This window comes from Ictidomys tridecemlineatus, unplaced genomic scaffold (genome assembly GCF_052094955.1).
Source record: "Ictidomys tridecemlineatus isolate mIctTri1 unplaced genomic scaffold, mIctTri1.hap1 Scaffold_751, whole genome shotgun sequence".
NCBI classification, from domain to species: domain Eukaryota; kingdom Metazoa; phylum Chordata; class Mammalia; order Rodentia; family Sciuridae; genus Ictidomys; species Ictidomys tridecemlineatus.
In genome coordinates, this window is record NW_027525471.1 from 1 (window position 1) to 27,338 (window position 27,338).

At 37.3% G+C, this 27,338-nt stretch overlaps 1 protein-coding gene across 1 annotated transcript; it reads left to right on the forward strand.

The window, feature by feature from the left end:
• Positions 1 to 19,230: 19,230 nt before the first annotated feature.
• Positions 19,231 to 26,066, forward strand: LOC144374580 (uncharacterized). The gene is made up of 2 exons (XM_078037336.1): positions 19,231 to 19,254; positions 24,837 to 26,066. Exons 1-2 carry the CDS (start codon positions 19,231 to 19,233, stop codon positions 26,064 to 26,066), a joined length of 1,254 nt encoding a protein of 417 aa, XP_077893462.1.
• Positions 26,067 to 27,338: the final 1,272 nt, after the last annotated feature.

Below are 27,338 nucleotides of genomic sequence, written 5' to 3' on the forward strand. Positions count from 1 at the left end.
TATCTAAAATCCTCTTGCAAGAACACAAGAGCCAAGAAACACAACATAACTTTTGTGTCCCTGGGATCACGACCAGCTACAGTGTCAGATCTTTTATTGCTTTAGTTATTTCCTCACTTCATTTGATCTATTTATTAATACAGGTGGACACCAGCAACAGCTCTAGGTCCTGTTGGAAGGTAACAGTCACACACCTATACACAGTATACTAAGGGGAGACTGTTGAAACAGGAATTCTGACCCTTCATTGTTCATGAAGACTCACCCAGTGTCAGAACTTTGAATATTTTATTTTCAGGCAGGGTCTTGCTAAGAGGCCAACTGTGGCCTCAGACTTGAGATCCTCCTGAAGCAGCCTTCCAAATTCCTGGCCTTAACGACATGTGCTACCAAACCTTGTCCTTTGCTTATTAAAAAAACTGCATGGCTGCTAGTTACCTCCCTCCAGTGATGAATGTGATATCAGACCCAAAACAATAAAAACCCCACACAATTCCAAAGCTCAAGTCTGACTTTTGCTGTGTGAGGTTGTGTAGTGGGAAGGGATTTCAGGGAGAGAGAGGGACATCAGCTCAGAAAAAGAAGGTTCCTTGGTTTTCAAAGGAGAAAACAACTTCATCATTGTCAGGTGCCTGAACAGACCTATTTAGAAAACACATGCACATTCAGGAAAGAACGTGAGGGGCCAGGGATTCAGTGAGGTTGGTAGTGTGCTTGCCCTGCGTGCACAAGGTCCCAGGTTCAATCCCCAGCACCACAAAAAGCAAAAAGGAAAAACGTGAGAAAGCCCTAAAGGGTAAGACAGCAAATACGTGGTCTGAGGTGTTGCTATTTGAAGAGGGACATTTAAGTGAGGCTGGACTAGAGATGGGGCCAGAGCAGAGTTCTGTAATTTCTCACCCATTTTTCTAAGCTTGCTCATATCATGCTAGTATATGGGGGTCCAGGAAGCTGGTCTAGGAGAAATGCTCCAATGCAGGGAGTTGCTTTTCTTTTTTATTTTAAATCTGATCTTTATTTATTTAAAATAGTTTTTATTTGGACAGTATACCTTTATTTTACACATTTCTGTTTAATGTGGTGCTGAGGATTGAACCCAGTGCCTCACAGGAGCTAGGCAGGATCTCTGTCACTGAGCCACAACCCAAGTCCCTTGTTTTTAATTTCAAGTTTTTGTGGGCATTCCTGCATTCTGGTGATTTATGAATCTTTTCCTTTGCGGTTCAGAGTAACTTTCTTCTTGGTATCCCAACATTTCTGCCTTAACCAGACGTGTTCCACAGTTCTTTATGGACCTCAAGTGTTGCTAGAGGAATAATTAAATGATCATTTAGTTATCAAAGCAAATAGGGCAGTGTTTTAAGGAGAGAAGTTTTAAGAGAATGCTAATTATTAGATTTCTATTTTTACTTATTTATTTAGCCATGGACTCATATGGATTTGCAGTGATCCACAAACCAGCAGATTTCAGAAACTTTTCATGTTGACAACTCTTTTCAAATGATTTCATTCGGATTGAGGCACATTTGACTGAGGGTAAACATTAAGATGCTTTTAAAGTGCTCATGAATTTTCCTGGCTAGAATATTGCAGAGGGTTTTGCCAGTGTTCTCACCACTTTGTTTATCTCATTGGTGTTGAAAAACCTCCCAGATGCAAGGAATGCACCCAGAGGCAAGCTCCTGCAGGTTGCCACCTACAGACTCCCACACCCACTGATCCAATTCTCAGTCCCCCATTAATTGGGTGTCGGGTGCTGTTGGATTGTTAATTATTGGGAAAACCCAGGGTTTTGCCCCCAAGGAGCCCAAGGTTTAGCTTGTTGGTATTGGAACCACTGGGTTAGTTATTCACTTTTCCTTGCCTCTCAAGACAAATCTGAGCTCCATCCAGGGACCTATATCTAGTGGCACTGGTAGCTTAGGAAAATCTTTCATTTGGGTTAAGAAAACTAACAGCAAGAATAATTTCCCTCATTGAGGAAGGAGAATTTCTGGCCCAAAAGTGTCCCCAGCTCTTTCCCTCTTCTCACCCACATAATCTTCTCCTCATCCTGGGAAAGACAACTGTGTACTGCTCATCCCTGTAATCCTGGGCATGTGCCTTGACTTTCTCAGTCTTTCTTCAAAAGAAATGTTCCCAATTCACAAATGCAGCAAAACTTGTTCCCCAAAGACCTAGTCTGTTGTTACTGAGAAACAAAAGTCAAAAATACTGAAAATGGGGGCTGGGACTGGGGCTCATCCATAGAGTGCTTGCCTAGCACATGCAAGGTACTGGGTTCCATCCTCAGCACCACAGAAAAATAAATGGATAGATTAAAGGTATTGGGTCCAACTACAACTAGAAAATATATTTTAAAAAATAAATACTGAAAAGGCAATGTATCTAGCAATTAGGAAAATGCAAATTAAAACTGCACTGAGATTCCCTTTCACTCAAGTCAAAATGGCATTTATCCAGAATACAGTACAAATCATGCTCACCCACATGAATGGGGTCCTACGGAGAATAATGTATATTTTATGCTTGGATAATTTTACCAAAATGGACTCTATGGTCATGTATAACTAAGAAGAACCAACAAAATAGAAAAACATAAAACATACTAAACAGGACCATAGGACCAAATCACACTCGGATGAGGAGTGTGATTTGGTCCTATGGTCCAAATTTAGGTACATTACAGAATTTTCTAAATCGCAGTGGAGATTCAGGGTGCTGCATGGAGAACAAAGGACCCCACCCCCGCTTTTATCTGCAAGAGCTGGGGTCCCAGAGGGCAGGTAACCTCGAGGCCTCCATGATTAATTAAGGCAGAGAGGAGCAGGGTGCATTCGAATCTACGGAGTTATTTACCAAATTAGGAAAACCTGGAATTGGCTTTCCTGGACTCCCAATCAAACCCAAATTGTTTTTCATTAATAGACAGACCCTGGAGCCCCCCTTAATGAGAAGTCTTCTCTGTATTACGTGACTTTTTGCACCACTGAATTGGGGGGACAAGACCAGAGCTCGCTTTGGAAACACATTGGCTTTGTTTGCATCAAGACAAGCAGGAAGGGTCTGTCTTCTTTCTTTTCTTTCTTTTTTTGTCAAGTGCAGAGTATTCAGCTGATATAAGGATGCACACCTGGGCAGGGGGTCTCTGGTTTTTGGACGAGGCAAGATCCCATTTCCTGGGATCCAGGGGACTGGTGGGAACCAGGGAGAGCACTCAGGATGGCCTTGATCTGTGCAAGGCTGTTATCCTGTTGCCACCGCAGGTATTTCTCTCAAAAAGAAAAAAAGAAAAAAAAGTGTCACACGCCTGTCATTGCAGCGTCTAGGGAGGCTGAGGCAGGAGGATGGTGAATTGAAAGCCAGCTTCAGCAAAAGCAAGGTGCTAAGCAACTCAGTGAGACCCTGTCTCTAAACTTCAAGCTAGGGCTGGGGAAGGGGCTCAGAGGTCGAGGCCTCTGAATTCAAGCCCCAGTGGCCAGAGGGAGAGGGAGTCCGGATGCAGCTGGGGTTTACCCAGGTCTGCTCTCTGGGGGTCTCTTCTGTGCTGATGTCCTTACTCTGCCTCCAGCTCAATGTGGGTTCCAGATATAGATTCAACTCAGCTGGAGGAACATCAGCTCTCAGGCTGCCAACCCGGTGAGAACCTCCTCCAAGGGGCCTGCCAGCCCCCCCCCCGTCCCCCCTCCCCCCCATGAGCCTCCACCAGTGATGGCCGTGATGCACTGGACAGTTTTTACAGGGCGAAAGGCCAGTTCTGCTTGGAGAATTTTGCACAGATGAACAGAGGACAAGTCAGCCTCCCTAGAACGCTCTGGGTAGTCTTATAATAGGAGGAGGCCCAGGTGGTGAAACTTTCAAGAAATGACTTCAATTTCCTAACATCAAAACCCAACAGAACTTAGAATTCTGGTCATCCCAACCCTAATCCAATGCCCAGACCCCAAAAAGAAAGGAAAAAAAGCTGCACCCAAACCCTGCCATTCTGGCCTCCTTCTTGCCACTGTCACTCAAAAAGAAGGGGGCTCAGGCTGGGGAGAGCGGAGACTGACTGATGCCCTGTCCAATCAGAAGCCCCCATGCTGAGCGCTGTCCAAACCTGTGCGCAGCCAGAGAACAGGGGGCGGGCCTCCGCGCTCGGGATGGGATTTATTTTTCCCGGGTCTGTGCAGTTGGCCTCCAGGCTTCGTGGTGCCCGGGATCCTGGTTGGCCCTGCCATGCAGGGGCTGAAGCAACCCAAGGCAGGCTTGTCTGCTGGGCACCAGGAAATGGTGAGTGTGCAGTGGCACCTGGTGCCTGGACAGGGAGGCTCCGGAGGGAGGCGGGGCAGGGAGGCCATCAGGTGGGACCCACAGTGGCAGGAACCTGAGTTGGCCGACCCCGACTCCGGGGACTCTCCGCATCCACAGGCCCAAGCCCATTAGGGACAGCGCCCCTCAGTCTCCATGGCCAGCCGGGTGGAGAGCGTGACAGTGGCGGAGACCCCTCCAGCCTCCCCATCTCTTGGGGTAGCCTCAGCCCCTGCTCCAGTCCTAAGTGGCAGGTGAGCTTGGCTGCCCAGCGTCTTCCTGGGTTGTGGTGATTGACAGGTGGAACCAATAATCAACTGCAAGCCAGGGGATGGCGCACACCTGTCATCCCAGTGGCTGCGGGTAGGGGGCTGATGCAGAAGGATTTCGAGGTCAAGGCCAGCCTAGGCAAGTGGGTGAGGCACTTAGAGACTCAGGGAGACTCTGCCTCTAAATAAAATTCAAAATAGGGCTGGGGATGGGGCTCAGTGGTTGAGGGCCTCTGAGTTCAATGCCAGGTACCCCCCCCAAAAAAAAAAAATTCCAATCTCCAAACACCCTTTTCCTGCAGGAGGGGAGCTGCAGTGAACAGGGACCTCGCTTATTCCTGAGCTAGTTTTGTGGAGTTTTTTTGTTTGTTTGTTTTGTAGTTAACAGAAGGGTGCCTTACCACTCAGCCATGTCCCTGGTAGTTTTTAGTTTTTATTCTGATCGCGGGTCTAGCTAAGTTGCTGAGATTGGCCTTGTTAGGGTTGGATTGATAATGACTTTTCCGTTGCAATTTAAGTATAGGATTTCCACATCCACGTGGGTTCATGGGTGGACTTTATTGACGTCGTGATTCCTAGATGATAATTGTAACAGTACAGCTCCACAATGTACATGTTAGGTAATAACTTTTTTTCTCTTATAATTCAAAAGTTTCTTGGTTAAGTTTACATATATTTAACTTTGTGGATGAATTTTAGGACTGGATGCTTCCATTAAGAGTAAAGCATGCTTGATTGTTTATTAGTGCATCAGAGTTATACGTAATACCTCATGAATATGGCACCCGTGTAAAACTGACCCATGGTATTTTATACTATTTTTAAGCTGAATGTACCATGACTAGTAATGTATCATCCTGGTCCTATGAACTGATTTCAGCAAGTCCCTGCGGCGGGGGTCTATCATGTGTCTTTATTAGAAAAACAGTTTCTACAAAGAGTTAAGAAGCACCTAAACTCTTTCAGTTTATTAGAATTCTTTTGTTTCCTATCATCATTGATACTATTTAATTTTGTCTCTGATAGGATTTTATTTTACATTTCTCGGGTTTCTAAAGATGTTGAATTCTTTTTATTCTCATTATTGAACAAATGGGTATCTCCTGTACAAATTGGCAGCTCAAGTCATCCCCCTGAATTTCTTCTGTGGTGGATTTCAGAGTGTTGGGACCGAGAGAATCACCAGTTCATGGGCCCTTTTTCTACCCAAGGGGGCTGGGATCTGCAGGGGTCTCAGGTTTTTCTCACCCCTGAGGTTTTCATTCTTTTGGGGGGGCATGGGGAGCATAGTGGATTGAATGCAGAGGTCCTTTCCCACAAGGCTACATCCCTCGTACTTTCTATCATTTATCTCCTGACAGATGCTGAGATGCTGAGTCTGACCTTGCAATTATACCTCAGCTTCCTGAGTGGCTGGGATTACAGGGGTGGCCCTCCTGCCTGGGGCCCCCTGAATGTTCTAAATGTAAGAGAAGAAAAATGTCAGATCCAGAACCCCGTCTCCCAGACGAAACCTGTAAACATGTATCAATGAATTCCTCAAATTCCAGTCCCCTGTCCCCAATGTAATAAAATAAGAAGCAAAGGTTTTCTTTTCTGTTTATGAGCATTTTACATAAGAGAAAAGTACACCCAAAACCACTTGACATTTGAAAAAATGTGTGAGTTGTGTGTGTGTGTGTGTGTGTGTGTGTGTGTGTGTGTGTGTATTTGTGCATGTGTATTCTCCCTTCCACTGCCAGGCCAGACACCTTGTCAGAATGTCTTTGGGCTGAGTGTCCCCCTGTGGACTGCATGTCCCAGGGGTCTCATGCCCTCTGTGATATTTTCCTGGTCCTGATTTGGCTCTGCCTGACACGAGGATCCCACACCTGGCACATCTGAGGTCTCCTGAGCGTCTGGTGCATATTAGCCACCTGTTGACCTATGAGCAGGTGCATTTAGGGGAAGTAGTTTCACAGGGGAGTAGGTGATGGCCCTGCAGCTGGGAGGAGTCTCCTTATCCAGAAGCCACTTCAGATGTTCCCTCGTCCTGGCTCCTGTGGATCCTGGAACAGCGATGGGCATGCAGCCATTTATGAACACACTGGTTCAAGTTCCTTTGGAAATGCATCCAGAGTGGTTGTTGTTCTGTTAGCTTTTAAAGAACTCCATGCTGTTTTTGAAAATGGATGCACTGAGCTTATATTCTAGCCTTTTATGAGCAGGTCTCTTTCTCCATATCCATGTCATTGGAGGACTGGTTCCTTTGACTGTTTGATAGGAGCCTTTCTCACAGCTGCACTCAGACTGAGAAGCTGTCCTACTTGGCTGGGGGCTGAATTCCTGATGCAGTTGGTTAGAACCCAGGCTGCCTGTGGTAACTGCAGGAAGGTGGTGTGAGCCTATTCCAGAAAGAAACAGGGAGCTGTGCTTTTGACAGCTTTTGCTTCCCTCCTGGGAGGGGGGATCATAGTCCAGGGAAGTGCTTGCACACTAATGTGAAGCCCCTCCTTTCTGAGATATGCACATGCACAGTTGCCACTGCTCCCAAAGCTTGGTGGGTTAGGATCCAGTCTATGAGATGGGAAAAATATGGGGACCCTGAGTGCCTGGAGATCCTTCTTCCAGAAAGAACTGGCTAGACCTGGAGTTATTACTGAGTTAGGGGGGAGAGGGCTCAGGCAGGGCTGCTGGGTGGACTGCATTTGTCATGTATACCCTTAGAGACTGGCTAGGGAGGAGCTCACCTGTTAGCAGCCACAGTTTGCAGATCATGCTGCAAATCCCTTCTAGGGATAAACTGGGACCCTTGATCTCACTCCCCTTCTGCAATTGTCCCATGGATAAAGCACATGACCCTCCACAGCCATTGAAAATCACCCGCTTTCTCTCATCCTGATACTTGTGTATATCCAGCTCTTTCTTCTATGAGCACCAGACAAATTCTGTTTCCAGCTACAAGTCATTTCGTTTCCCATGTGCTTCATTTGTGATGCCAATCAGTTTTCCTCTTAAGTGGGTGACACTGGATGGGGGTATTCTGTCCCAATTATGTGGCACATTGCTCAAGGCAGGACTAATGCCCACGTGTCCCCCAACTTTGCCTGCCCTTTAGATGGTAGAGATTTTCTGAGTGGTCCAATGCATAGGTCTCTCAGTCCATTACAACTTTATTTAAGAGGGACTCAAAACAGAAGTAGGTGTTTATTTGTTGTATCCATGTGTGAAGGGAATCCAGGAGCCTCCTATTCTGGTATAATTTTGAAACATAATCCTACTCAATATGTGCTTCTCTGGGGTGCTGGAGAGTAATTCAGTACCACGCACGTCCTGCAACCAAGCCCTACCAGTGCTCTGAACCTCCAGTTCCCAGACAACCCTTCATGTTGGGTTGTCCAGTTCATTTACATCAAATTCTCTGCTGGAGACGGTCACATTTATCTAGGCCTTTTCAATGCACTTCATAATAAAAATGACATTTACATACATATGGATTCATCTATGAAATTTCTACTTTGTGAGTTTTTTTGGTCCTCAAATTTCTGCAATATGATAATTTTATAACATGCATTAGTGCCTGGTAATGATAGCTCCTTCTTTTGCTCTTAGAGTTCAGAATTCTTGGCTAATTTCATATCTATTCTACCTTCCAGGAGAATTTTCAAACTGTTTGCTTTGGTCCCTTCTTCAATTACAAGGAAACCATCGTGAAATTTTGATGGGGTGTTGTCATAGATGAACCTGAGCGGAGCTGTCCTCTGTATAATGAGGAGTCCTATCATCTATACCCAGGATGTGTAATTCAGTCTGTTATGTGCTGATCTGTATTTGTATTTTTTTTCAAATTCTGCAGATGTATTATTTAAGTATGCTCATATGTGAAATGTGACATTTATGTGACAGCTATATAAAACTGACATGGTGTTCTAGTATTTGTCAAACTGTATGAAATATGGCAAACAAAATGTGGGTGATTGCCAGAAATGGTTATTTTCCGTAGTTTATTATTTATCTATTACCAAATGGACATGCTCTGTCACCAGGCCCTGGGTCTCTGCTCTGGAGGAGTGTGCTGTGTCTCCATATGAACAGGTGCTGTAGGGTCCACATCTGTTTCTGTGGACCTTCATGATAACCCACATGTTCTTCAACACTGTCTCAATTTTTGTTCAATGTGACTTTATGGTGCAGTCCCTCCTTTCTTAAGACGTTGATTGCTTTGTGATGAAGGGTCATTTAGATACCTGCTATTTGAAGGGGCTTTTCATGGCTCTTGCCTGTGTTTCTCTTGTAGTCTCTGTTCTCCTTTCTTAGAAGAGTTTGGTTAAAGGTGAGGCAATTGGTTTCTTTCATCTGTCACTTCTCCTTGTTCTCTTTAATGGAGTCATTTGAGGAATAGAATTTTTGTTTTCATATATACAATTTATAAATTTAAAAATGTTTTTTTTTTGTAACTTTGAAAAAGACTTTTTTTCATTCTTTTTTTCCTTTTGTGAAACTGGGGATTGGAACCAGGGTGCCCTGTTACTGAACACTATCCTCAGTCCTTTTAAAATTTTTATTTAAAAAATTTATTTTTTTCTTAATTTTTAAAAATTACTACTTCCTATTTATTTTTAAATTTAGGCAGGGTTTCACTCAGTTGCTAGGATAAGCTTCACAATTGTGATCCCCCTGCCTCAGCCTCCAGACCACTGGATATGTCAGGTATGTAGCACCAAATGCATCCTATCTCAGTCAGTTTCTTTCTTTATTTTTTTATTTTTTTCTCTTTCTTTCTTTTTTAGATGTTCTTTAGATCATGATTTTTTATGGGTTTTATTATTTTTTTAAATACATGACAACAGTGGAATTCATTACAATCCTTATTTCACATACAGCACAATTTTTCATGTTTCAAATTTTCATGAACTTTGTATAAAGATGTCCATCACATTTCATCATCCTTGCTAATCCCCTGTGCCCTCCCTTTCCCTTCCACCCCTCTGCCCTATTTAGAATTTATCTATTCCTCCCATGCTCCCCCTCGCTAACCCACTATGTTTCAGCCTCCTTATATCAGAGAAAATGTTCGGCATTTTTTTTGGGGGGGAATACGCTGACTTCACTCAGCAATATCTTCTCTAACTCCATCCATTTACGTGCAAGTGTCATGGTTTTGTTCTTTTTTAATGATGAGTAATATTCCATTGTGTATATAAGCCACATTTTTTATCCATTCATCCACTGAAGGGCATCTAGGTTGACTCCATAGTTTAGCTATTGTGAATTGTACTGCTATAAACATTGACCTGGCTGTGTCCCTGTAGTGTGCTCTTTTTGTTTCTTGGTATAGTCTGAGAAGAGAAATAGTTGTGTCAAATGGTGGTTCCATTCCCAGATTTCCAAGGAATCTCCATACTAATTTCCAAATTTACTGCACCAATTTGCAGTCCCACCAGCAGTGTATGAGTGTACCTTTCCCCCCACATCCTCGCCAACACCTATTATTGTTCGTCTTCATAATATCTGCCCTTCTGACTGGAGTGAGATGGTATCTTAGAGTGGTTTTAATTTGAATTTCTCTGATTGCTAGAGATGATGAACATTTTTTTATATAATTGTTGATTGATTGTATATCCTCTTCCAGAAGTGTGTTTTCAGGTTCTTGGCCCATTTATTGATTGGATTATTTTTTGGTGTTAAGACGATTGAGTTCTTTATATACCCTAGATATTAGTGCTCTATCTGGTGTATGAAAGGTAACAAATTGCTCCCAGAAAGTAGGCTCTCTATTTTATTGTTTTTTTCCTTTGATAAAAATCTTTAGTTTCAATTCATCCAATGTGTTGATTTTTGGTTTTAATTTCTGTGCTATAGGAGTCTTATTAAGGAAGCTGTAGCCTAATCGCACATGATGGAGATAAGGCCTACTTTATCTTCTCTTTGGAGAGTCTTTGGTTTAATTCCTAGATCCTTGACCCATTTTGAGTTAACTTTTATGCATGGTGAGAGAGAGGGATTCAATTTTATTTTGTTGCATATGGATTTCCAGTTTTCCCAGCACCATTTGTTGAAGATGATCTCTTTTTTTCCAGTGCATATTTTAAGCACCTTTGTCTAAAATAAGATAATTTTGGTTTTGTGGGTTGGTCTCTGTGTCCTCTATTCTTGGCTATTGGTCTACCAGCCTTTTTTGATGCCAGAACCATGCTGTTTTTGTTACTGTGGCTCTGTAGTATAGTTTAAGGTCTGGTATAGCAATGCCACCTGCCTCCCTTTTCCTTCTAAGGATTTCTTTAGCTATTCTGGGTCTCTTATTTTTCCAGATAAATTTCATGTTTGCTTTTCTATTTCTATGAGGAATGCCATTGGGATTTTGATCAGAATTGCATTAAATCTGTAGAGTGCTTTTGGGAGTAGGGCCATTTTGATAATATTGATTCTGCCTATTCAAGATCAAGTTAAATCTTTCCATCTTCTAAGGTCTTTGATTTCTCTTTAGTGTTGCATAGTTTTCATTGCATAGATCCTTGACCTCTTGTTGATTCCCAAGTATCTTTTTTTATTGAGGATATTTTGAATGGGGTAGTTTTCCTCATTTCTGTCTCAGAGGATTTGTCACTGATATACAGAAATGCCTTTCATTTATGGGTGTTGATTTTATATCCCGCTACTTTGCTGAATTCTAGTTCTAGAAGATTTCTAGTGGCGTTTTTGAGTCTTCTATGTACAGAATCATATCATCAGCAAATAGTGCTAGGTTAGGTTCATCTTTTCCTATACTTATTCTTTAATTTCTTTCATCTGTTTAATTGCTCTGGCCAGTGTTTCAAGAACTATATTGAATAGAAGTGGTGAGAGAGGGCATCCCTGTCTTGTTTCAATGTTGGAGGGAATGCCTTCAGTTTTTCTCCATTTAGAATGATTTTGGCCTGAGGCATGGCATAGAGAGCTTTTAAAATGTTGAGGGAAGTTCCTTTTATCCCTAGTTTTTCTAGTGTTTTGAACATGAACGGGTGCTGTATTTTGTCAAATGATTTTCTGATTTGTTGAGATGATCATAAGGTTCTTATCTTTAAATCTACTGATGTGATGAATTACATTTTTTGATATCTGTATGTTGAACCAACCTTGCATCCCTGAATGAATCCCACTTGATCATGATGAACCATCTTTTTGATATGTTTTTGTATTTTATTTGCCAGAATTTTACTCAGAATTTTTGCTTCTGCTTTTTAGAGGTATTGGTCTGAAGTACACTTTCTTTTTTGTGTTTGTCTGATTTTAGAATGAAGGAGATATTGGCCTTATAGAGTAAGTTTGGAAGTGCTCCCTTTTTTTATATTTCATAGAATAATTTGAGGAGTGTTGGTGTTAGTTCTTCTTTGAAGGTCTTGTATCTATTGAGTCCTGGGCTTTATTTATTTATTTTTTGGTTGGTAGGCTTTTGATGGTATCTTCTATTTCATTGCTTGAAAATTATCTGTTTAACTTATTCAGTTTGAGTAAGTCACATGATTCTAGACATTTGTTGATGACTTCAATTTATTGTGTTTTATTGCCGTACAAATTTTCAAAATAATTTGTAGTTATCTTCTGTATTTCTCTAATGTTCATGGTGATATTTCCTTTTTCATCATGGATTTTTAGGAATTGGAGTATTTCTCTCCTTCTCTACGGTAGCATGGATAAGGTTTTATCAAATGTATTTGTTTTTCAAAGAGCCAACTTTTCATTTTCAAAATTTAAAAAAAAATTTAAAATATATGGCAGCACAATATATTACAATTCTTACTACACATATACAGCACAATTTTTCATATCTCTGTATATAAAGTATGTTGATATCAATTCATGTGTTCATACGTGTACTTTGGAAAAGGATGTCTATTGTATTCCACCATCCTTGCTAATCCCTTTCTCCTCTCTTTTCCTCCCACCACACTGTCCTATCTAGAATTCATCTCTTCCTCCCATGCTCCCCCTCCCTACCCCACTATGAGTCAGCCTCCTTATATTAGAGAAAACATTCAGCAGTTGTTATTTTGGGTTTGGCTAACTTAGCATTATCTTCCCCAATGTCACCCATTTACCTACAAATGCCATGATTTTATTTTCTTTTATTGCTGAGTAATATTCCATTGTGTAGAACTGCCACGTTTTCTTAATCCATTCATCCACTTAAGGTCATCTATGTTTGCTCCACAGTTTAATTCTTGTAAATTGTGCTGCTAAAAACATTGTGACTGTGTCCCTGTAGTATGCTGTTTTTAAGTTCTTTAGGTATAGACCAGGGAGTGGGATAGCTGGGTCATATGGTGGTACCATTACCAGTCACTTTGTCAATTTTTATTTGCTTCTTTTGTTCCAATTTCATTGATCTCACCTCTGATTTAATTATTTTCTGTTCTTTACTGTTTTTGGTGTTGATTAATTGTTTTTCCAATGGCTTTGAAATATAATTTTAGGTCATTTATTTGACTTTTTCTTTTTTTAAGGAATGAACTCCATGCAATAAGCTTTTCTCTTAGTAATGCCTTCATAGTGTCCCAGAGATTTTGATATATTGTATCTGTGTCCTCATTCACTTCTAAGAATTTTAAAATCTCCTCTTTGATGTTTTCTGCAACCCATTGTTCATTCACTAGCATATTATTTAGTGTCCAGGTGTTGGAGTAGCTTCTATTTTTATTATTGATTTCTAATGTCATTCCATTATGATCTGATAGAATGCAGGGTAGTTTCTTTACTTTTCTGTATTGCTTAGAGTTGCTTTTTGCATGACATATGGTCTATTTTAGAGAAGGATCCATTTGCTGCTGAGCAGAAAGTCTCTTCACCTGTTGAAGGATGATATATTCTATGTATGTCAGTTAAATCTAAGTTGTTGATTGTATTATTGAGTTCCATAGTTTCTGTCTGGATATTGTTTGGAAGATCAATCCAGTGGTAAAAGAGGTGTGTTAAAGTCACCCAGAATTATTGTCTTGTGGTCTACTTGGCCCTTAAACTTGAGAAGCGTCTGTTTGAACATAGATGCTCCATTGTTTTGGGGGGTGTGTATATTTATAATTGTTCTGTCTTGTTGGTGTATGGTTCCTTTATGCAGAATGTAGTGTCCTTCTTTATACCTTTTGATTAACTTTCAGTTGAAGTCCACATTATCTGATATAAGAATGGAAACCCCTGCTTGCCTCCAAGTCCACGTGAGTGGTATGTGTTTTAATATTTATTTTTTTGTATATGGACACAATACCTTTATTATTTAGTTTTATGTGGTGCTGAGGATAAAATACAGAGCCTCACATGTGCTAGGCGAGTGCTGTACCACTGAGCCTTAGTCCCAGCCCCAGCCTGAGTGATATTTTTTTTCCAACCTGTCACCTTCAGTTTGTAGGTGTCTTTTCCTATGATATGAGTCTCTTGGAGGCAGCATATTGTTGGTCTTTTAAATCCAGTCTGCCTGTCTTTTGATTGCTGAGTTGGAACTAAACTTTCAGAGTAATTATTGAGACAAGATTTGTATTCCCAGTTATTTTTGTTTATTTTTGGTATTTAACTAAGTCAGTTTCTCTCTGATAGCTTTTTCCTTTAGAGTGATACTACCCTTTTCTGATTTTTTATTGTTGTTCATTTCCTCCTCATGGAATATTTGCCAAGGATGTTCTGTAGTGCAGGTTTCTAATTGTAAAATCTTTTAATTTTGTGTATGATGGAAGGTTTTTATTTTCTCATAAAATAACATCTGAATCGAAATCTAATTGCTAATCAAAATTTAATTTTTCTGGGCATGCTTCTTGATTGGCATCCATTTTTTTCAGAGCTAGGTTTATATTGTTGCAGGATCTTGTAGATTTCAGCGTCTCAGTTCAGAAATCAGAGATCCTGATTGGTTTTCCCCATATGTAATTTGATTCCTTTCTCTTGTGGCTTTTGAAATGCTCTGCTTCTCCTGTATCCTAGGTATTTTCATTATGATGTGCATTGGTGTAGACCTGTAGTGATCTTGTTCATTTGATGTCCTATACGATCCTTGTATTTGATTTCCCAATTCACTCTACATGTTTGGAAATTTTTCTGGTATTATTACATTGAATAGATTGTCTATTAGTGTAGTTTAGACCTCTATGCCTTCATCTATACCAATAGTTTGTAAATTTGGTCTTTTCATATTATCTCACAATTCTTGAATCTTCTGCTCATGGTTTCTCACCATCTTCACTGGGGTCAACTTTATTTTTTCAAGATTATATACTTTGCCTTCAATGTCAGAGGTTCTGTCTTCCAAGTGATCTATTCTGTTGGAGATGCTTCCTATTGAGTTCTTAATTTGGTTTACTGTTTCCTTCATTTCAAGAATCTCTGTTTTTTTTTTTTCAAAATCTCTATGTCCTTATTGAAGGAATCTTTTGCTTTCTGTATTTGCTTATGTAACTATTTATCAAAATAATCCTTTGCTGCCTGTATTTGCTCTCATATCATCCTTTAATTCACAGAAAATTGTGTACCTTCTCCCATTTATCCTGCTATTCTGACCATGGATTCTAATAATGTAACATCTTTGTTTGGGGTACATTCTTTCTTGGTTTCTCATGTTGTTCATGCGTCTTCCCTTTCAGGTCTGTTTTTAAGATATATAGCCATGTAGGCTTATCGTTTCCCCAATGGGTTTCAATACCTTTTTTTTAAAAAATTTATTTTTTTAAATACACGACAACAGTGGAATGCATTACAATTCTTATCACACACATAGAGCTCAAATTTTCATATCTCTGTACAGAAAGTATATTCATGCTAATTTATGCCATTATATATGTACTCGTTTCTTTCTGCAATACAAATCGTAATAATCATATATATCACAATTTTTTATATCTCTGGTTCTATATAAGGTACGTTGGCACCATTTTGGGTCTTAATACATGTACTTTGTATAATGGTGTCATCACATTCCACAATCACTGCTAATCCCCTGCCTCTTCCCCTCCCCTCCAACCCCTCTGCCCTATGTAGAATTCATCTATTTCTCTTAAGCTCCCTCTCCCTACCCCACTATAGTCAGCCTCCTTATATCAGAGAAACCATTCAAAATTTATTTTTTGGGTTAGCCTCACTTCACTTCTCCATTTACTTGCAATTGCCATGATTTTATTATTGCTGAGTAAAATTGTATTGTGTATATATGCACCATATTTTTATCCATTCATCCACTGAAGGGCATCTGGGTTGGCTCCACAGTTTGCTATTCTGCATTGTGCTGCTATAAACATTGACATGGCTATGACTCTATGGTATGCTGTTTTCAAGTCCTCTGAGAATAGTGCGAGAAGAGGAATAGCTGGGTAAACTGTTTTTTTCATTCCCAGATTTCCAAGGAATCTCTATACAGTTTTCCATGTTGTTTTCACCAATTTGCAGTCCCACCAGCAGTGTATGAGTGTGCCTTTTCCCTTGCCAACAATTTTTGTTTTTCTTTATGATAGCTGCCATTCTGACTGGAGTGATATGATATCTTAGAGTGGTTTTGATTTGCATTTCTCTACTTGCAAGAGATGATGAACATTTTTTAAAATATTTGTTGATTGATTCTACATTCTTTTCTGAGAAGTGTCTGTTCAGGTCCTTGGCCAATTTGTTGGTTAAATTATTGTTTTTTTTTGGTACTTAGCATTTTGAGTTTTTTATATACTAGACATTAGTTCTCTATCTGGTGTGTGAGCCTACAGGATGTAGGCTCTCTGATCACCTCAGATTTTTTTCTGAGAAGAAACTTTTTAATTTTAATCCATCCCATTTTTTGATTCTTGGTTTCAATTCTTGTGCTATAGGCATTTTATTAAGGAAGTTGGGGCGGCCTAGCCCCATGTTATGAAGATTATGGCCTACATTTTTGTCTATTAGATGCAGAGTCTCTGATTTAAATTGTAGGTCCTTGATTCCCTTTGAGTTGAGTTCTGTGCATTGTGAGAGATAGGGTTTTAATTTCAGTTTTTTGAAAATGGATTTCCAGTTTTCACAGCACCATTTGTTGAAGAGGCTATCTTTTCTCTAATGCATGTTCTTGGCACCTTTGTCCAATATAAGATAATTGTAATTTTGTGAGTTAGTCTATGTGTCCTCTATTCTATACCATTGGTCTGCCAGCCTGTTTTAGTGCCAATACCATGCTGTTTTTGTTATGATTGCTCTGTCTTATAGTTTAAGGACTGGTATAGTCATACCACCTGCTTTGCTCTTCCTGCTTAAAATTGCTTTAGCTATTCTGGGCTTCTCTCTTTTTCAGATGAATTTCATGATTGCTTTTTCTATTTCTATGAGAAATGTCATTGGGAGTTTTTCATAATTGCATTCCATTAGTATAGTGCTTTTGCTTGTATGGTCGTTTTGATAATATTTATTCTGCCTATGCAAGAGTAAGGTAGATCTTTCCATCTTCTAAGGTCTTCTTTGATTTCTTTCTTTCTGTAGGTTCTGTAGGTTTCCTTGTATAAATCTTTCACCTCTTTATTAAGTTGATTCCCAAGTATCTAATGTTTTCTTTTTTTGAAGTTACTGTAAATGGGGTAGGTTTTCTTATTTCTTTCTTGGGGCTTTGTCACTGATATCCAGAAATGCCTTTTTTTAATGTGTGTTAATTTTATATCCTGCTGCTTTGCTGAATTCATTTTTAGTTCTAGAAGTTTCTGGTGGTACTTTTGGGGTCTTTTAGGTATAGAATCGTATTGTCGGCAAATAGTGCTAATTTAAGTTCTTTTCCTGTAGTTATTCCTTTAATTTCTTACATCTGTCTAATTGCTCTGGCCAGTGTTTCAAGAAATATGTTGAATAGAAATGGTGAGAGAGAGCACCCCTGTCTTGTTCAACTTTTTAGAGAGAATGCCTTCAGTTTTTCTCCCTTTAGAATGATGTTGGCCTTAGGCTTAATGTGGAGAGCCAGTATGATGTTGAGGTATGTTCCTGTTATCTTAAGTTTTTCTAATATTTTAAACATGAAAGGGTGCTCTATTTTGTCAAATGGCTTTTCTGTGTCTCTTGAGATGATCATATGATTTTTATTTTTAAGTCTATTGATGTGATGAGTTACCTTTATTGATTTCTATATATTGAACCAACCCTATATTCCTGGACAAACCCCACTTGATCTTCGTGCACGCCCTTTTTAATATGTTTTTGTGTTTAATTTGGCAGAATTTTATTCAGAATTTTTGAATTTATGTTCATTCAAGATATTGGCCTGATGTTTTCTTTCTTTCATTTGTCCCTGCCTGGTTTGGGAATCAGGGTGATATTGGCCTCATTGAATGAGGTTGGAAGTGCTGCCTCTTTCTGTATTTTCTGAAATAAATTGAAGAATATTGGTATTTTGAATTTCTTCTTTAAAGGTCTTGTTTAACTCGGCATTGTATCCTTCTGGGCCTGGGCTTTTCTTGGTTGATAAGCTTTTGATGGCTCTTGTATTTCATCATTTAATATTGGTCTGTTTAAATTGTGTATGTCTTCCTGGTTCAATCTGGGCACATCAAATGACATAAGAAATTTGTTGATGCCTTCAATTTCTTCTATTTTATTGTGGTATACATTTTCAAGATAATTTCTAAATATCCTCTTTATTTCTGAGGTGTCTGTTGGGATACTGCCTTTTTCATTATGTATGCTGGTAATTTGAATTTTCTCTCTCCTTCTCTTAAGTAGCCTAGCTAGGGGTCTGTCAGAGAACCAACATTTTGTCAAGGTTTAATTGTATTTTTTTTAATTCAACTTCAGTTCTAATTTTAATTATTTCTTGCCTTCTACTGCTTGTGCTGTTTATTTCTTCTTCTAGGGCTTTGAGATGAAGTATGAGATTAATGATTGCCTTTTTCTTCTTTTAAGGAATGAACTGCATGCAACGAAGTTTCCTCCTAGTACTGCTTTCATGGTGTCCAAGAGCTTTTGATATGTTGTGTCTGTGTTCTTGTTTACCTCTAAGAATTTTTTAATCTCCTCCTTGAAGTCTTCTGTGACCCATTGTTCATTCTATTGTACCAAATTGATTCATTCGTTGAACTGCTTATAGAACTTGAAATATTTCAAGTTTGTCTTTTCACGAGGTGGAAGTGTCATTTTACCTGCCTCCAAACATTAATATTTTATGAATATTTTACACATTGGGAATGTTTCATGGATTATACTTGAAACTAATTGTATTGGGGATCTCAATCTATCTCATGGATAGAAAGCAGAGAGAATAGGAACAAGACTGTTTTCAAAAGCTATTTAACCAGTCTTTTTTCTCCCTTGTACACAATCACCTTATGAGAATATCTTTGACATGTCTGATTTGCATCTGGTATTTCTGCCAAATTTCACATTCACTGATGACACAAAAGTTAGGAGTTTGGCTTTTATTCAGTGCTTGTGTTATGGTATATATCCTTCACATCACTCTGATATGGTATATATATACTGTATTTGGACTCATGTATTTTCCTCTGAATTGGATAATGGAAAGTATCTTATTACATAATTAAAGTCACTTTCCTACATGACAGTCAGTTCTACAAACTCTTAATTCAAATTAAAAACTGAATAGTGGTTTGATCCATGTTCTATTTTTCTAACAATTTTTTTTCAGGAGCCATTGACATTCGGGGATGTCGCTATTGATTTCTCTGAGGAGGAATGGGAATGCCTGGATCCTGCCCAGCAGAATTTATATAGAGAAGTGATGTTGGAGAACTACAGCAACCTAGTCTTTGTGGGTGAGCATAACTTTCCTTCAAAATTCCTAATAATCATTATTTAATTTTCTTCCCTTGAGGTATATCTTTTGGGAACTTCTCCACAAGAATGTGTTGCAGATTTATGCTTTCAATAAAGAAGATGGGGTAGTTCTTGGTGCTGACAAGAAAATGTTAATGTTTACTTTCACCATTAATGTTTTCTTTTGGTGGCAAGATATATATCTTTCTCTTGAAGTATAATTGACTTAGAGGAATGCAGTGATGTCAAATCCTGTGGCCCGCATATAGCAGAGGACATAGTTGAGGTAGGGGAGGAAGCCTATAATCAAAAATGTTCATTGAGACATTATCCAGCAGAAATTATTTTTGAGAAGCTTTGAATTCTTTCTCTTGTTATCAGAAAAACCTGTCCTGTGTTTTGTGCTTTAAAATTATGTAGTATCCTGCTTTTTCTTCATACATTCAAATTAACAACAAAACATTCCCCTTGCCTTGTGAGTGTCAATATTATCTGACAGCTCTTCCATAATTTTAAAAATATTTTTAGTTATTAATGAATTTCCTATTTATCCATATATGGTGCTGAGAATTGAACCCAGGGTCTCACACATGCTAGGCAAGCTCTCTAACACTACTCTACAACTCCAGCCCTTATTCTATTATTTGCAGGAATGTTTTGCACATTTCTGGAGACCTCTAGGTCCACCCATTGTAATACATTACTATCATAAGTCAGTTTCTCGAATCTTATTTGTACATTTTTTCACTAAAATTTCCTTATCAGTGTTTTTTCTGATGTGTGTAATGGATTTTCTGTGAAATTATCTGCCATGGAATGAATGTCAAGTTGGACAATGACTGCTGTTTTGAGAGATGGTGTAAGTTTTATTTGAGTTTAGGATTTGTAAAATAATACATTGGTAGATACTTACAAATTGCTTGTTTTTTTTTTAATATATACAGTAGGTTCCCTGTTAAAGACTGGGTCTCCTCATATCAGTTAATTGCTTCACAAACTAAGATATGTATGATTCATGTTTGTATTGCCAATAATATTATATGTGCTTTTGCTTGTATAAATTTAAGCCTCTTTCGTCCATGACTTTTGTATTTTATCTTGATTGGCTTTTGATTCTGCCCATGTATGTAGAAATTGAAGTTTTCTATGCATAAGTGTAATGGGGATTGATGACAGTGATACTCTCATGCTGAACTACACCCCAAGCTCCTTTTCACTCATATTTGGAGAGAGGTTCTCACTAAGTTATTGAGGATGTCTTGAATTTGCAATTCACTTGCCTCAGACTTCCTAGTAGCTGAGATTACATGCATGCTCATCATTTGTATATGGATGAGCTTGTTCTTATTTATAAAGTAAAGACCACATTATTTGAAATATAGCTTTGAGAAATGTTGCAATTCTCTTTATCTTTTAATTTTCATTGTAATGAAATCCAGAAAATACAACTTACTGTCTCCAAAATTTTAAATATACATTTCAGTAAAATTAATTCAAATTTTTATTAATAGATCTCTACAAAGTTTTCATCTCAAAAAAAAAAAAAAAAGAATGCCTAGAAAGCAAGGGCCTATTTTTGTCATCTCATCACAAAACTATTCTCTTTTGTTCAGAAAGCTGCTCCTTTAGTTTACAGATGTTTTCAAGTTCTAGAATTCTGCAGTATTCTCTCTGTGACATATCAGTTAACCTAGTATACATACATTTTGTAAAATATATAATTAGAATAAATTTTTTGACTTCAAAGTTCTATAGTTTCTATATTCCAATATTGCTCATCATTCTTCTCAAGGGATATTTGGTTTGTGTCCCTTATGATGGCTCTGTTGAATAACAATCAAACGACACTGGTGTGCAATGTTTTCAATTTGCTATTGATGTGAGGGCTTATTGCCACACTCACTAAGAACTCCGTTTACCTAACTCCATGTTTACATTTACAGTTGAATGCTTTAACTTTTAGTATATTTTTTTAGCAGGCAAATAGTCTTATTTGTATTTTGGAGGATATTTATACAATTTAAAGGATAGATTTCTCTGCAAAAAAAATTTTTTTTTAACAATAGGAGGTTGACGAATACTACATGGAGCCTCTAGTTAACTTTAAGTCGTATAAACATCTTTAAATTTAATCTTTCAATTTTGAACAACAGCATGCCCAAGAGTGTTCAATCAACTGACACATATTTAGGGATTTTTGAAAATCCCTACCACTTTTGACTTCAAATATTTATTCCATGTTGGTTACAAAATAACTATCACTTAAATATTTATTAACCTTTGTTTTAATATATAAAATTGATCTAGCCAGCATAATATCCCACTTGTCATTAAGAACAGGGATTCTATAAGTCTATAGTAGTTTCAAAATATTTTCAAAGTCTTATGCTTTGTGATTACCATTTTGCTTCACTCTATTTCCCTTTTCAGTAAGTGGGCATTTATGTCTCTTAGTATGTCAGTGATTCTTTGTTTTAATTCAACCCTCTGGGTGTTTTCTTTGTGTTTTTGGGAAGTATGAAGTACGTAGCGAATGTATTCACTCTTAATTCAAAACCTAGGGATAGGGTCCTTTTCTCTATTTGCCTCTTTTCAAAGTTATTTCTAATTTAAAATGCCTTCTATGTCCTATAACTGTCTTAAACTATGTTTTGTGTATTATAATTTAGACAGGCCAGGTTTTGTTCGATCACTTTTGCATGTGTCATTATTATATCTCTTTGTTTTTATTATGTGTGTGTTCTTAGATTTAGAGTATCCTGTAGACTATGTCCAATTGCAATATTTAAAGTTAATTCAGATATCCAAGTTTTGTTTTGATCAGAATTTTGTAATCTTGCATTTGCCAACAAAAAATCTAATAATGAAGAATCTCGTACTCATACTTTGTATGAGTATCAACTTGACTTCACTTTATTAAAAAACTGATATTTATTTGTCCTTTTAAAATCATATTTTTGTTACAGGTATATATGCCTATTAACAGTATTGCTGGTATGCTTTTTTCTTTCAAATTCTATTGCAAAATTACATGTTCGGAGACCTGTCATTACAATAAAATAGAATTAATTTGCCAAGAAATGTTTAAAATTTTATATGACTTATGATGATGTGCACTTACATTTTATTATGAAGGATTACCTTTAGTACATTTTGGAGAACAGATCCAGTGTTGATGAATAGTGTGTATATTTTTATATGTTTAAAGTCTTCATTTTCCTTCTCTTTTGAAAGGTAGTAGCTGTGAATATAATGTCTTGGTTGATAATTTTATTCTTTCATCCCTTGAATATAGATAGACTTGAATTCCTTCCTGTGTTTTGAAGATTCGACTAAGGATTTCACAATTATATGGTTACACATTTCTAGGTGACTTATCTTTTTTTATTGGATGCTCTCAGTATCCTGAGTTTTTAAACTTGGATTAAAACCTACTTTGAGTTTTTACAACTTGGAGAAAACTGAGCTGCTTGGATGTTTCATATTTTTTTATTTTCTGAGATGTGTTTATTAGTACTGGAAAGAGAAATAAAGGGCGATTTAGCACTTTGCATTTTTTACTTTGGCCTTCAAATTTTGATGCTCTAGCTCAACCTCCTATGTTGCTATGAACAACCACCCCTGACTCTTTCAGACGTTTTCTAAAGAAAGTCTTTCAACATACATTTTCTGATTATTACTATTAACAATTCTTGACTAATTTTTATTCTGTTTTTTTTGTGTTGGTTTAGTTCAGTAAACTTATTTTAAATGATAATTGACTATTCCCTTTGAGTGATTCATAACTTTGCTTACAGTCGATTTAGCCATGTTTTTTTTTTTCTGTTGGTAAGCAGGAACCCCTTTTTGAACATTTCCCAAATATTCACATATTTTATGTTTTTATAATTTAATGAAACAGAAGAAAGTTGGTAGATTTTTAAAATATATTCTAAAAGAGGAAAATCTTTGTGTAACACAATGTATTTTTCTCTACTATATTACTCTCCATAATAATGTACTCATCTTTGATACTGTGAACACAAAGATGATTAGGAAAATCTTCAAAATAATTTTCTGTGTGTATTTTTATTTTATCTATATATTTCTAGAGTACTGATGAACTTGGATTTAATAATCCACTCCCCTGCTGATGATATTTTTTGCTGTAATTTCTTAGGTTTGCAAAATATACTCAGCCCATTACAGTAAGTAAACATGTTTGTTATTTTTATTTATTACAGCCATGACTTCTCATCAACCTCGACAAATTTCACCAGAGCAGGGAATAAAAGAGAGAGAGAGGGAAGATATGGAAAATGTGACTTTGACTATATACAACAAGGAAAACAATGGGAAAATATAGTTGAGAGTAAAGTTCAAAAATTGTATTATAATAGACAAAATCAATCAGTAGTCCCTATTTATGATAAAAATTTTATGGTCAAAAGACACCAGAGAAAATTAATATCTGAAAAAAAAATTCAATGTATTTCATTTATTTTGAGGAGATTTATATGTCTTTAAGGATAAATCCATAGCCATTTTTGAACTGAAATGCAATGTTTAAAATTTGAAATCTAGTCCATGCATCAGTTTTCAACTTGGCTAATTATAAAAGTAGCACTGATTTAAAATTCCAGTCAAACATTTACACAGAAAAGTTATTTCTAAAAGTGATTCTTTTGAGAGTCTCTTTATAAAATGTTTATTTTTCTGAAAAAAAAGTTGAATTTTTTCTTGTGCCCAAATAGATAATAGTAAGAATTGTAGAAAAGTTTTTACTTCCCCACTGTTGCTCAATGACAATTCTGATACAGATTTCTGGAAAGTGAACTATATAGATAATGCTATAAGTAACACAAAAAGCCATATCTCTACCCTGAGTAATGACCAATATATTTATATTGGTGATAAAAATTATGGATATAGAGAAATCCTAGTCTTTATCTAAAGGAAATTTACCAAGATGAAAAATGTAGGAAAGTCTTACTTTAGTGATCAAAAACTATTATTCATTAAAATATTCATAGCCAAGAAAAAACCTGCAGTGTAACATATCTGAAAAAGCTCTTAACCACAGTGCAAAGCTTTCTTAATACAAGAAAATTTATAGAGAAAGAGAGTCCTATAAGTATAGAAGATATTGAGACAGCAAATGCTTTGATATATTTTTTAAACACAGAAGATACTATGATAGTGATAAATTCTACAAATTTAAAGAATGTGAAAAAACTTTTAGTGAAAAGTTACAACTTGTTATGTATCAGAGGATTTAGACTGAAAGAGAGACTTGTAAATGTAAAAAGTGTGGGAAAGCCTTAAAAAGTTTTTCAACCCTTACTCAACACCAAATTTTATTCTGCAGAGAAAAACTATCAATGTGAAGAATGCAATGCACTCAAAAACTTTACTCAACATCACAGTGTTCATACAGAAGACATGCCATGCAAATGCAAAGAATGTGACAAAACTTCTAATAAAAGCTCAAATCTTATTTGTCACCAGTGGACAAACCTTCGAATGATGCCCCACATATGTAAACTATTTTGCCAAGGTTTCAGTAAAAACCCAAGCCTTCAAAATTACCAGAGAATTCATACCGGAGAGAAGCCCTACAAATGTAAAGTGTGTGGCATGAGCTTTAATAGAAACTCAAATCTTGATCGCCACAACAGGATTCATACTGGAGAGAAACCCTACAAATGTATTGTGTGTGGCAAGAGTTTTAGTGAAAAATCATCACTTACTCAGCACCAGCGAATCCACACAGGAGAGAAGCCCTACAAATGCAAAGAGTGTGGCAAAGCTTTTAATAGGATCTCACAGCGTAATCGTCACAAAAGGATTCATACTGGAGAGAAGCCCTACAAATGTAAAGTGTGTGGCAAGAGTTTTAATAGAAACTCAAATCTTGATGGCCACAACAGGATTCATACTGGAGAGAAGCCCTACAAATGTAAAGTGTGTGGCATGAGCTTTAATAGAAACTCAAATCTTGATCGCCACAACAGGATTCATACTGGAGAGAAGCCCTGCAAATGTAAAGTGTGTGGCAAGAGATTTAATACAAACTCAAATCTTGATTGCCACAACAGGATTCATACTGGAGAGAAACCCTACAAATGTAATGTATGTGGCAAGAGTTTTAGTGAAAAATCATCACTTACTAAGCACCAGCGAATCCACACTGGAGAGAAGCCCTACAAATGTAAAGAATGTGGCAAAAGTTTTAATCAAAAAATAGATCTTATTCGGCACCTGAGAATGCACACTGGCGAGAAGCCCTACATGTGTACAGTGTGTGGCAAAATTTTCCGTCACAAATCATCACTTACTCAGCACCAGCGAATCCACACTGGAGAGAAGCCCTACAAATGTAAAGAATGTGGCAATGTTTTTAATACCATCTCACAGCTTAATTGTCACAAAAGGATTCATACTGGAGAGAAGCCCTACAAATGTGAAGAATGTGGCAAAACTTTTAGGGAAAGATGGCCACTTACTCAGCACCAGAGAATTCACACTGGAGAAAAGCCCTACAAATGTAAAGAATGTGAAAAAGCTTTTAATAGCATCTCACATCTTGATCGTCACAAAAGGATTCATACTGGAGAGAAGCCCTACAAATGTAAATTGTGTGGCAAGAGTTTCAATCAAAAATCATCATTTACTCAGCACCAGCAAATCCACACTGGAGAGAAGCCCTACAAATGTAGAGAATGTGGCAAAGATTTTAATCAACAATCATCACTTACTCGACATCAGCGAACCCATATTAGAGAGAAGTCCTATAAATGTGAAGAATGGCAAAGCTTTTAATATTGAAGATCACATCTTACTAAACATTAAAGATTTTATACTTGAGATAAGTTTTACAATGAAAACATTGCATCAATGTCTTTAAGGATGAATCAACCCTATTTCACAGTAATTCAACACTATTTCACACCAGAGATATGATAGCACAGAAATCATATAAATATAAAATAGGTGACAGAGTCTCCAATAGTTGTTCACATCCTACTCAGCACCTCGGAATTCATACGAGTGAGAGAAGATGGGGAAAATTTTTTGCAAAGCTTTTGGCCATTGATCAAACATTTTTAAAACACTGGAGGATTTATAGCATATAGAAACCTAAAGAATGTGCCCAAGACTGTATTCAAATTTCCCACATTTTTTAATTACTGACCTCATATCTGTAGCAAATGTGGAGTAGCATCTGTTCAAAGTGTGTACCTTAGATAACAGCAAAATATTTACAAACACACCTTGACAAATATAAAGATGGTAGTAAGTTTCATATCTATAGCCCATCCCCTGAAGTATTTGGGATTTAGGAGGGAAAAGTCATTTAAATGTAGAAAATGGGTAATTGCTTTGGACATTTGTTTAAATTTTTCTTAACATCTTTAGTTGATATTATAGAAATAAGGAAATACAAGTATAGAATTGTGCAAATTTAAAATTTTCAGAGCTCCTTAAAGTTAGAGACACTTACTCAGTAAACTACATCCTCAGATTTTTTTCTTTTTTATTTAGAGATAGGGTTTGCTAAGTTGCATAGGTCCTCACTAAGTTATGAAGACTGACTTTGAACTTGCAAAGTTTCTCACATCCCTAGGGTCAAAGCATGGTCCACGATGCAAGTTTTACAGAGCGTTTTTACTTATATTTCATAACTAATGTAATTTGTTGCTAAATAAAGTGTGAATTTCTTAATGTTAACCTTGTCATGCATTTAATGATGTTATTAGTTCACACATCTCCCACTATTCACTTTTCTAAAGGATCGATGCAATAGTAAAGCATTCTGTTGGGTAAATAATGCTATAACATCTCCATTTATTATTTCATGTATAATCAAGTATTATTTGGAGAATATTATTCATGTAAATTATATACTCTCTTGTTTGTAATTATGGGAAAATTAAGACAGTTAAAGGAAGGGCTTAGGGATACTAAAATATTCCCAGATATTCCTAGTTTGAATTATGAGTTTAACATTTCACCTTATAAAGTAGCAGAACTCCCTAAGGGATCTACAACTCCGGAGAGTTATACAAGCTCCCAATCATGGAGAAAAGAAAG